Here is a 13,213-nt window from a genome sequence, read left to right as displayed (position 1 = left end):
TTTCTGGCATTTATAAACACTGAATGACTGACTGAGGTGTTATCATTTAAGTCTTGAACATGTGCTCTGCAATGTCCTGCCCTCTCCTGGACAGTTCAATAAAATAATATGATTCATTTGGTCCTTTAAAGAGAGAAAACACGCCAGTTTGCTGCATCACCTGGACCTGACATTCACTTTAGTACAAACCACAGTACTGTTGGCTTAGATTACTAGTAAAACAAGTTTATTAACAGAAGAGGATGGGATTTTAAGTGAGTTCAAATATAAGAGATAGTTAGGAATAATTAAAAGCAAATAAAAGTGAAAACTCATATCTAAAAGTCTTTAATCTAGGAAAATTTCGTTCGAGACTTTGTTCAAGATAGCCTTTCTCACCCACAGTCTTCCGCAAAATGGTGACCCTCTCCTTGTTCAGGATCTCTTCCAGAGGTGCTGGTGCCTTGATCATTTTAGGTGAAAGAGATCACTTGGGGTTTTCTGCCCCTTTCTTTTATAGTACATTGAACCTCTGAAATGGATTCTTCTGAAAGTTGCCTCTCAAAATAAAGTTCATTCAAGCTGATATACGGAAGTGATATGTAGACTGCTGGTGAAGGAGGCTCCATGTTCTTCCCCACCACACACACATTTTTGTTCACTTTTGTTTGCTGAAATGCAAATTATTGTGTTCCCTGCCATCTCCTCCCCCTTCTGTCTTGAAGATCCTGTTTACTACTTACGTAAATTAAGGTAAACACACACATGTTTGTTTAGGAGAGATTTGTTTAACGACTTTTGCCTAGGCAGGGCTGTCTGGTTTTGAACATGTGTTAATAACATCATATGAGGGAATTAATAACTTTACTTTTACGCTGCTATATACATTTCACCATGAAATTATTGACGAGTGAGTTACTAGTTTTCAAATTATACCTCACAAGGCATATTGTGTACAAATATTATAATAATACTGTGATGGGAGTGAATATAGAGGTGCTTTGGCTCACACCCAGTATTACACTATTTGTTTTGTTATCAAATGTATGAATTCATAACAGCAATACAAAGAATTAGGTCTTGGAAGTGCCTCAGAAGTGCATATGCAATGGAAATGGATTAGATATTATTTTAATTCCACTCATTATATTAATCTGCTAACATCAAGTATAGGGAACTCTTCACATCTCGTGTATTTGAGCTATTGCCTCAAGGTAACAATTATTTGTTTACTTTTGGATACATAATCTCTGATCTTTTAGAAGATACTAAAACATTCCATCTGTTTCACTCGTTTTCATTTCTGCTGGTATCCTTACCAATTGTCTCCTTGACCTGCTATCTCTCTCTTTTATTTTCTTAAGCAGGACTGGTTGGAAAACTTTAAAAATTTCAAAATATTAATGAAGAACAGAAAATATTTTCTGTAGTAAAAGTTATCCATTTTCTGACCAGCCCTATCCCTAATGCTTTCCATTTTGAGAGCCTTGGTGTACTCCCTCCTTTCTTCCCATTTCTCTAATACTTTTTCTTTCTTGCACCTTTCTATGGACCACCCTCTCTTTCTTTTCCTTCTTTCCATTTTTTGTGGTCATTCAGTTACTGATGAGAACTTATCTCCTTATAGTAGTTTACATTCCCCCTATTATCCTAGAATTCTCTGCATTTTTTTATATACTTTGCAAAAGAATTGGAATTTTGAGTAAGTCATTGGGTCTTTACTCCAAATTGTAGCCCATCTGTATCAAAACAAACACCAGAGCCTGCTCAGTGCACTCAAGGGGCAAATCTGCAGTTTTTAGGGAGATGTTGCTGCTCTTTTCTGTGGAGTTGTTGCTTTTTTATTTAATGATCATTCAAAACAAACTATGCCAAGATTTAATAATAGGAAGGTCCATTAAAAACCTTGTTTACCTATGGTCTAGTTAATAAATGTACTGTTTGATTTCTCACCTGTTATGTCCAGTGTTTGTTTCCTTGGAGCAAGAATTTATTGCTGAATTTATGCTGAAGATTATTGCAATCTTTATTGAGCCACATTGCTCAGACTATTAGCTGCCTAGTAAAATCACCTAACTTTAATTTTATGCTAATTTATGATAATTTTGATCATATTTACATGTAAATTTAGCTTAAAAGTGAAGAATTTGTCATTTAAAATGTACCCCATGCTTCCTTTTTAATGAATGATTTTAAGGATTTGGTTATAAAGTCACCTTACAACTACTTTAGTATGGATGATTTCTTCTTTTAAGCGTTTGGCATCCTCTAACGACAACCCCTGCAGTGGAAAACCATCTCAAAGTAAATGCAGCTGGCTTGCTGCACAATCATGAATGACACTGCATTTAGTTATTAATAATTGAAGGAGCTTTGTCTTTTCCTGCTGGGTCCTGTATATAATTCATGGATCATAAACCTACTCTAAAATCTAGGACAAATTAAATTTTATTGAGCAAGAGAGGATGGCGAGAGACTTTATTTGTCAATAACTAGACCTTATATTTACATGTTTTCCCCAAAATATTCTAACTAGAAAATTTAGAATGACTAATTAGCCATCTTCCAGCATTGTGGTGTTGCTGGTTCTTGAAACTCTGTTTCCTACTTCAAAAGAATAAGATAGGTCTTAGACAAACAGATAAGTTTGCTTTCATCTCTAGCCATTGTTTGTTCTGTTAGATAGATGGAAACTGTGACTTTATGCACAGCTCATTTCTTTTCTGTATTATAAAAGTTTGTCCCATACTCTTGGGAAATGGATAACATTGTCCTGTTTTCTGTAAAGAAAGAAGTTCCAGAAGGCAAGTCTTTACTCCAAATTGTAGCCCATCTGTATCAAAACAAACGTTCAGGTCCAACCTGAACCACTTCCCCATAATTTACTTTAAATGGAGAGGGGATCAGTAAATTTGATTTGGCAGGGTGCTATTCCTCTGAACATTCCTTTTGAGAAACCTTTACATTCAGGACACTAGTAGGAAGTCACTTATCCAACATTGGCTTGAAAGACTGGCAACATTGAATTATGCGAAGGTGACAAGACTTGATTTTAAAAGCAGTTCATCAAGTGATCCTGAAAACAGTCTAGTATTTCTCTCACTAGTAGTTAGGAGCCTGTAGAATGAGTCCCAAGCATCATCCTCTCCCATTTTGCTTAGTGGGAGTTGAGGGCACTGTGCAGGATTAGACCCTGCTTTAACATACTTGCTGCATGGGGGACATGTTCTTTTCCCATGTAAATCAACAGCAAAACTGCCATTGACTTCACTGGAGTGAAAATGGGCTGTAGTGCTTATATGTTTTTCCTACTGCAGTAGCACCCAAAGGCCTCAATCAGAATTGGGGTGCCACTGTGCTAAGTACGGTACAGATATACAGGAAGGGAAGACATTATCCCAAATGATGCCTTGTAGCGGAAAAGCAGAGTTTTACTTCTTATTATCATTCTTAAAATATTTTGTGGATCACTTATATAAATAGATATTAAGATTGACAGTACTGAGGATGCCCCTCTTCTTTTGATATAGTCAGAATAAATGTTGATTCTCTTTCTTAATGTGTTTATGGTCCAAAAAATGACAGTGAAATGTCACCTTGTATACCAGAGTTGTATACCTCTGCTCACTGTGACACGGTGCCTAGACAGAAGACACAGCAGCTTAACTTATTGACAGAACAAGATGTTCTCTATGGTCAGAATGACATAGCTGGGGAAAACAAACACACATCTGTCTCCAAACCTGATAGCAAGTTTCTGATTCCAGTCTTCAGTAGTACTGATATATAAAGGAAAGGAGTTGTTAAATTTCCAGGTCACCAAACTGCCATTTCTATCTCTTTGAAAACTAGTGGTGTGATTTTGTTTGTTTGTAAACATAAATTAGATAGTTTTATTGTTGAAGAATAAATATGAACTGTCGGAATGTCAATTTTTGTGACTGTACCGCTCACTCCTGTCAGTCTCTTTTGAATTGTTGTATTTTATCTATGAGGCCCAATATAAAGATGATTGACTTTGATAGAAAAACTCCCACTGATCGAGTTAATGGGGCTTTGGATCAGGCCTAGAATAATTGTTACTTTGGTAGCCATATTGAGTCCATTTAGTCCATGATTGTTGCATTTCACATTAGAGCAGCATTATGTGTATGTGGTTTCTAAGGATATTTCATATTGTTTTAACAGAAATGGACTAGCAAACTGCCGGATGAGGACAGAAAGTGAACAGTCGTGTGGCTCTCCAGTGGTTAGTGGCGACCCAAAGGAGGATCACAACTATAGCAGTGCCAAATCTTCCAACCACAGGAGCACTTCACCTGCTAGTGACTCTGTTTCCTCTTCCTCTGCTGATGACCATTATGAATTTGCTACTAAAGGCAGCCAAGACAGCAGCGAAGGGAGTGAAGTTAGCTTCCAGAGCCACGAGAGCCATAGTGAAACAGAAGAGGAGGACAAAAAGCAAAACCGAAAGGAGACCAAGGATTCTTTAGCTGACAGTGGGTATGCATCCCAGCACAAGAAAAGGCAACATTTACTGAAGGTGAAAAAAGTACCGAGTGACACACTGCCTCTTAAAAAGAGACGTACAGAAAAGCCCCCAGAGAGTGACGATGAGGAGATGAAAGAAGCAGCTGGATCACTCCTGCATTTAGCAGGAATTCGGTCCTGTTTGAATAACATCACCAATCGGACGGCAAAGGGGCAGAAAGAGCAAAAGGAAACCACAAAAAATTAGAACAAATCATTGATTTGTTTGAACTTATAAAATTTTGTTTCAGCACGTCAGGTGAATTCTAATGATTTGTGGCAATATCAGCAGTTTTGTTTTGTTTTGTTTTTTGTTTTTTTTTCTTTTTTTGGACCCTTAAGATTTTTATTTTTAAAGGAGATTGAAGCCATAGAACTCATACTAACACTCAGCTAATTTACAAAAGCTTTTCATTACGTGAAGACACAAAGTAAAAAAGCCAAAATCACCATTGCTTTCTCCAGCTTGTCAGAAATGCATGGTTGAATACGCAGTGACGTCAACATTATTGTGATGGGAGTACAATTCGGCTCTCGGAAATCCCTCTTATACCTAGAAGAGATGTGCGTAATTCAGAAATCATTCAGGCCTGGCCCTTAGGTTAAAAAGTATGGCCTTACAATTGGGTTTATAAGTGAATGTGAATAAAGAGATTTGGAGGATGGAGGAGGCATGGAGTCCTCAACACCAAACCAAGAACCGGTGGCAGTTGGATACAGTTGTGCCATAGAAGTCTTTGGATAGCCACTGAAAGCAATTGCGCATACAGTAATGCATTATTCGTGCTCCCTGTACTATATGTGGCTCATAATGTGAGGACTGATAACTTTAAGTTATGGAAAATTTGAACTGTGTATGCAACGGGTTTCAGTGAAATAATGAGAAGAAATGGTGGGGGGGGAGAGGGAATCGTAAATGGTATTGTTACTCATTGAATTCTGTCTTCTATATTAAATTAAAAGAATGTTCAAAAAGCCATAAGCCTGAAGATTGGCACTGCGTGCAAAAAATAATAATAATAATAATAATATGGAAAACAAGCTATGTCTTCTAAACTGCCTGAGTGAAAAGCAATCAAGTCTAAGAAATTACAGTAGATATTAAGGAAGTAAATCAGAATATTTTTCTGTGGATCAAAAATATTTGATCTAACTGGGGGAAAAATGCTACAAAACCTGCCATTAGTATTATGTGTATTTAAAAAAAAAAAAAAAAGCATATTGATGGACAAGAAAATAGAGTACAACAAAGAGCTCCTATACTGCCCTCAAAATTGAGTATGCAGTTATTGTCAGTCAGGATTCATCTGTGCAAAAACAATATCAGATTTCCAGATTCAACCAGCGTAGCCAGCAGAAAATTCTGATCCACATTGCATGGATTTGGGGGAGGGGAAATTAAAAACAACTACTTTTTTTTTAAAATTCAAAGATAACAAAGTTCTTGTAAGGTAAATAATGTATTTAGCATGAAGCATGAATTATTTTCATATAAATATAGAAAATAGAGAAAAAGGCTATGCCTCTAATTTTTAAGCCCTTAGGCTTAGAGTCTGTTTTATTTTTTATTTTATTTTTTTTTGTTTTTGTTTTGGTTTTTTGAAGCAGGTGTTTAAGGTTTAACCTTCTTCAGGGACAAACACTGACTGTTGGGGAACTTACTCTGCAATATTAAAAATATCGTCACACTCGGGTAGGGCTTGGATGGTTGAATTATACTGCCTTGTCTGCACATTCAGCCCCCTCTCCCTACTTCTGTTTAAAAAAAAAAAATGTCCTTTCTCTGCCTGTACATGTGTAACATGATGCAATAATTTGAGGGCAAATTTAGTAGTGAGTGTGTATGATAGAATCAAGAGAATAATAGGAGCTTAATTGAGGAAAATAATTCGGATTTGGTTCAGGGATAGGTATGTCAGTGAATAACTTTGCTAATTTGCCATGAAAAGAAATGAAGTTAGTAAAGGGCCTTATTGATGGTGATCAGAGATATAGCACAGGATCAGAGGAAGCGATTCAGGTATAATTGTGCTACTCTCATGAAAATGTTGATAATTAGATTAGAATTCCCTGGAAGTGGGGGGGGGGAAGCTGTGAGGAAAATACAATCTCTCCCACCCCAATTTGTGAATTTGGCATTAAAATCATCTACACTAAGAAAATCCTAGAGGCAAAAGGAACATTACAGGGACTGAAAATCCCTATCATTTCATAAAATAAAATTATCTTGTCTTTAAAAACTTTAGGCCACCAAATTTATCCCTGGTGTAACTGTTTCAATCCACAGGATTGAAGTATAGAGGAAGAAGTATAGCCCATGAACAGGAAACTATAGAGGGATGTGATTGCCCACCCAATGGAGCAAAAGAAAAATTAGGAAGTGGAAGGATTGTACAGTGGATTACTATGGTCTACCAATATTGCTATGCTCAATGGGTGTTCTGTTGTATAGAAAACATACTACAGCACAAGGGTGCAGCACCAAAATTTATTTCTTTTCTTCTGATTTGCCTAAGTGTATATCAGGACCCAAGACCCTGACTATATTGTGAATTAAATAGTAGTCCATGGGCTGGATGTTAGTCTGGGAGAACTTCAAGCAGCATAGATTGAGATGGTGGGAAGCAAATATGGTTTAACCCTTGCACTCAGCTGATCCATGTCCACTGTGTGCAGGGTTGATCCCCAGGTGTAAGTTAGAACCCTACCAACTGCATTGGTTGCCAGCAGCCCTGAGAAGCAAAAACCCATAACTTAGGGATCAGTGCAGCCTAGAGGTGCATTAGCCATATTGCTTCCTCTGGGTAGAGTCCCTTCATGACTGCACTGGGGTCATTCTCCTGTTGGCAGATATGCCAGCTCTGCAGCCAGAATCCACTAATAATGCTACACAATTGCACTAGAAAATCTGGCCTCTTGTGTTTCATGGACTTCTGGGAAGAGTAACTGCAAATGAAAATGCATCAACTTGCCCCAAAAAACATTGTAATACACACTTGTGCATATGTTGTTCCATCCCACCAGCCTGATTAATATTAAATACAATTAAGAGTAAAATTTAGTGGCATCAAGTAAATTCGAAGCAATGGCTTACTCGCCATTGTCACCAGAGAAAATGACATGGTCACCAACCAGTGGGCAAAAACTGCTCTCGATCACAAAACTAATTTCACAGTAACTTCACTGACTAGAATAGTTACTCCAGACTTACACCAGTGGAACTGAGATAAGTATCTGTTCCATAAGTACTATTTTCTAATTTGGCTACTTGATTAAATATGTAATTATCACTAGTGTTATCCACCCAAGAAAACAGTCTTGTACATAAATACCTAATTAGGCAGGTTGTCTTAAAATATATTATTTCTGTAAGACTTCAATAACTTCTTTATGGACTTGCTGGTATATTTAAATATTGGCAGGTGCAATTTGTAGCTTCTAGGCTGGCCTACTGGGAAGATGTCAATAGGCTGTGTTTTATAAAATACTTTCAAGACCCATTAAAAGAGAGGAACCAGAAGTTTGGTTATGTACTAATGCCCCCTGTAGACTATTCAAGAAGGGCATGAAGTATATAAGTGATAAAACAACCTATTGTTTTAAGTTTAAAAAATATTTTGTCCAGAATTCCTATACATATAACTGGTGACATTCAGTACATAACTACAGATTGGTGTGTTTAAAAAAAAATAAATACTTACAAGCCACCTTTTAAAACGTGATTTGTGCCTGATTGAGCACAGTAGCTTCTTCAGAATTGGTTTTGGTTCCATCAGTTAAATATTCATTTATCTAAATAGGTGTGTTCTTTGTACATTGGATTGGAAGGACTGTTCAAGGTCCATCCAGTCTATTATGTAACCAAACATTATAGAGCCAATACAATGCATGTTCGTAAATGCACTCAAGAATTAAATAACTAAATAAATAAAAATACATTGCCAACACCTCTGTGCAATTGTCACTATTCTTAAAATCTTGCCAAAACTAACTGGTAATTGGATCATATTATGTACTTTATCATTTGCCAGACTTTTTTTTCTGACATAGCCATTTTTGAGGAAGAGCTCTGAAAATCTCTAAACATCTATTTTTTCCCCACTCTAGTATTTTAAAAATCTTTCAAAATTAATGTTCCTCAAGGCTGATATGAAAAAAGATACCAGGGCAGCAGACTATCAATGGCAAGTTACAGATCTGAGAGGATTTTTAAGGGTGGTTTATAATTAACAAACATTCTTACATTTTACAATATTCATTTTGGAGGGAGAAATGTTTGTAATCCAGAGCTAATGCCACAAATAGATTCTGTTAGTCTGCAGGTGTAAAGGAATCAACCATTCATTGCTTGTATGCTGCAAAACATTTGATGTTCTTTTGTAAAATCATTTTGATGAAGTTTTGCCTTTTAAAAATGCTAAGCACAGGTCTTGAGCAGCTTTGCTATTTCATCAAATGTATCTTCCTAAAAACGGAGCTTGATTGTGATCTCACAAGTGTTGAAACCAGAAGTAACTCCAGGGCATTACTGGAGTTAAAACCAGGGTTGGTGAGATGAGATACACACCCCTTTAGCTCTAGAAAATCAGCCTGTGAGTTCAATTCTTATCATCCATGGGTTACATACTTGTGTGTAATTTAACTGATGTCCTTGGAGTTACTCCTGATTTACACTAGTGGGAGAAGAAAATCCCTAAACACACACACTGGTCTTCTACATTTGACTGAATTACTGCCTCGCTTTGAAAACTATGGACCAAATTTCCTACTTATTTGGACTCAATAGAGCTATAATGGAGTTATGTCAGTTTTCATAAGCAGATAATTTGGTCCAAAATCATCCACCAAATGGTGCCATGGGTAAAATTTCTAAAAACATCTAAGCCAAGAGTGACCTTTTGACTTTAATTGAGAGAGAAGCTCCTAAGTCACTAAGGGCCAAATTTGTAAAGGTATTTAGGTTCCTAAAGGTGCATATAGACACCTGCCTAGTGGGATTTTCAAATATGCCTGGATGTTTTACTGTCTTTGAAATCAATGGGAGTTAGTTGCTTAGGGCTTTTGAAAATTCCACTGGGCAGGTACCTGGGCATCTGCATCTTTAGGCACCTCCACATCTTTACAAATCTGGCCCTCTGTGGTTCTGAAAAATGTACCCCCATGAGCTCTAGATTCATAATAAAAGTGTGGAAAACACATTCACAATTTTAGATACAAATGCAATTCACCTCACTAAGCAAGTGAATCAAGTTATTTCAGTTGGGTCACAGTTGCCCAGGATACTTTATTTTATTTTTTTAGAAAAGGTTGTTTTTAAAAAATATCTATCTATCTATCTTCTTGACTTTGCCAGCAAAAGAGCATTTGAACTGTACATCCTCTTGATTGTAACAGAGTATCAGTGTTGACAGTCTGACCAGTTAAGTCTTTAGTGTTGTTCTTCACAGCCCTCCAGTAATATATCAAACACTGTTATGCACATAATGCAGCACTGTGATCTAATTTAAATAATACTTTTTTATTATTTATACTACTCTCTGTAATATACATCAACACTTTGCTATATAATCTAAGTGATAACCCTCTTCTTAGTTATCTGCCAAACTTGGAACTTCTGTTTGGTTTATATTTCAGTTAACACAGTTACAAAGTTGTAATTATGTCTTTTTCCTTTGAATCAGAATGTGTAAATCGAGCTATATACATCTTGTGTGTTTCTATTTTGAGATGGAGTTTGAGGATTTACACATAACATTTAGTGTTCTGTATAAATCTGCATACCTTTGTGAAATCATCTGTTAATCCCCTTTTCTTTAGGAAGTATTAATTGACAGTGGTTTATTAGGGTTTTTTGTTTTTACATTATTTCTAATACTGGTAATTCTTGAATTAAGCACAGACTTGTCAGCTGGGTTGCTTTATCATTGATAGTGTATATGACCTTATAATTCTTCCACAGTTCAGCAAACAAGTACTAGCTTTACTGACCAAAAAAAAGAAAAAAGAAAAAAAAATTCTCAACTTGATGTGTCTATGGTGCTGTATTTTGCTGGTGTACATTTAAAATCAGAAATGAGTTAACAAAGGTCACTTCTGAGTTGTTTGCTAAACGAGTAGCCTTTCCTCTTTTCTGTTAGCATTGAAACAAAGAGTATTTATCTGAAAATATATAATTGTTTTTTTCTACTGTATCACATTTGCAATGAGTATAGCATGGGATTTCTATTCCTTTTGTAAAGAGGGTGAAATTCGCCCAGAGCCTGATACAAAGCCTATTTGAAATTAACGGGAGTGTTTTTTCAATTATCTTCAGTGGGCTTCAGATCAGACCACCAGCATTGAAGACCCACCACTTAAGCCCAACATTAAGGATTTAAGTGATGCAAAAGGCCTTGAGCTGGCATTCAACTGAGGGTGGATTTCACCAAAAGCTGATATTCCATATTGGATGTTCAGATGCTAATATGGATAATATATCATAGCTAGAAATTGGACTCCATTCTTCCATTACTGTGGCCTGAAATCCCAATACCTATTTTTGTTTCTAGTTCAAATAAGACTGAAATTTAGTGCATTTTTAAGTTAATTGAACATTGTACATTTCCTGAGTATGTGTGTGGGACAACAATTAAAAGTAATACCTGCATTTGATAACCAATTCCATGCCTGCATCATTCACACTCACTACTTAAAACTGCCATCAGTAAAATGTTGGGGGAATGACTTGTGTGTGTATGAAAAAGCATTATAAACTTGTACATTTTTTTATACTCTGATTCTGTAATATTTCTGAAATATTTTGTTTTACAGAAAAAAGTGATAAAGCAATCAAAAGACCAAGAGGTTTAATATCAATGCTTAAGGGTCACATGACCTTAACTGGCCAATAAATTAATTTAGTACCATAATTAGAAACCAATTTTTTTGTTGCTGTAGTTGGCATATGAAACTGCCAATTTCATGAATATTGAAATAAGAACTGTGATGGGGGAATAAACAGTGGTGTTAAGTTGTATTTGTGTTTACCTAAATGAGCAGTCCGAAGGCAAGTGCAATCAGCCGATCTTTAGGAAATATGAAAGTGTTGATTTAGAAGCATACTTGCATTTTACATTTTCTTGATGTGTAATCATATTGCCAAAGACAAACTATTTCATCAATTATTATTGTAAATAACACTTTCCCAAAACCTACCATAAAGTTTCTGTGATGTATTGTCTTCCAGTTGCAATAAAAATTACTGAGTTGCATCAATTGAATAATTGTAGTTTTGTGTATACTTGCTTGAAAATACATTTAAATATTAAGTAATAGTTAATATTTTTAAAACACTAACTGCTGTATGATTTCTGTTTTATTTTTATTCAATTTGAATACGTTTTATACACATGGTATGATCCCTCTTGCACATTCACTTCACTAGGTGCCAATGCATTGCTCATGTGCAATTGAATAAATAGGATATAGGAAATAGGATTTCACTAGGAGGGTGGTGAAGCACTGGAATGGGTTACCTAGGGAGGTGGTGGAATCTCCATAATTAGGGGTTTTTAAGGCCCGGCTTGACAAAGCCCTGGCTGGGATGATTTAGTTGGTGTTGGTCCTGCTTTGAGCAGGGGGTTGGACTAGATGATCTCCTGAGGTCTCTTCCAGTGCTAATCTTCTATGATTCTATGATATAGAATTTTTCATCTTGCTAAAAAGACTGTGTGCCTGATTCTCTTCTCATATCAGTTTTACATGGATATAACTTACTTCATTGGAATTACTCCCATTGCACATCCAGCATAAACCAGAGAAGAATCCAGACATGTATATCGGATGATATAAGTTATCAAGAATATTTCCTTCTAAGTGGTGCATTTGCAGTCTTTGAGCCAGAGTCTGAGCTCAGTTACATCAGTGCAAATCCCAAGTCAATTCATTGACCCATCTTGCTGTTTCAAGGACTCCTACTGTAAGCAAATGCAGATAAACCACTCAAGCAAAGATGTTCAAAAATTGGTACCTAAACTAGATTGCCAAATCCACAGTTAGGCAGGTACTAGGTGGCCTTATTTTCAAAAGCACTGAGCTTCCAATGGCTCCGATTGAGTTCAGTGGGAATAGGTGCTGCTATTTGGTGTGAACTCTTGACAATCAGGGCTTAATTTGGAATTAGAAATCTGGCCTAGTCACTCATTTTGAAAATCTTGGGCTCAGTCTTTTGTTTAGCGACTGAACAATGAAGGGTAAACAGAGCCTATTACAGCCAATCCAAATGGTAAAATCCTATTCATAAAATTATTACTGGAGCATTCTCCATTTTGAAAATGCCATATTTCCACAAGCAGACCTAAATATATGTATAGATTGAGTTTCTAAAAGATAAAAAGCACCCCATTCTTCAGCAAGCCCATCATCTGTTCCACAGCCAGTTTTCAAAGACATTGTTAAAACTGGAGGGGTGAGCTTCCCCGCTGTTCAGTGAGGACATATGGCTACCTACACCGTGGCCCCCAGCTGTCCTGAAGCCTTTATATAAACATCCTTTTTCATAATAAACCTTTCATAACGTATGTTCTTAATGGTTGGTATTGGATACCACTGTGATAGGCATCTGGATCTGATGGATATGGACAGGTATTGCAGGGGAAACAAACTTCCTGGGTATACACAAAAAGCATGAAAATGCCCCAGGCTAATAACTGTCTGGGCAATTGAT

The 13,213-nt window shown here is 36.4% G+C and overlaps 1 protein-coding gene across 18 annotated transcripts in view; it reads left to right on the top strand.

Annotated features, from left to right (window-relative positions):
• The window catches only part of FOXN3 (forkhead box N3), a 321,327-nt gene extending 309,559 nt beyond the window's left edge, over positions 1 to 11,768 (top strand). For all 18 annotated transcript variants that reach the window (XM_043517552.1, XM_038404312.2, XM_038404317.2 and 15 more), the window contains one exon: positions 4,168 to 11,768. In XM_043517552.1, coding sequence (XP_043373487.1) covers positions 4,168 to 4,717 — 550 coding nt within the window. In that variant the 3' untranslated portion in view covers positions 4,718 to 11,768. The remainder of the gene's footprint in view (positions 1 to 4,167) is intronic.
• Positions 11,769 to 13,213: the final 1,445 nt, after the last annotated feature.

This window comes from Dermochelys coriacea, chromosome 6, assembly GCF_009764565.3.
Source record: "Dermochelys coriacea isolate rDerCor1 chromosome 6, rDerCor1.pri.v4, whole genome shotgun sequence".
NCBI classification, from domain to species: Eukaryota; Metazoa; Chordata; order Testudines; family Dermochelyidae; genus Dermochelys; species Dermochelys coriacea.
This window is presented reverse-complemented; position numbering and strand designations above follow the sequence as displayed.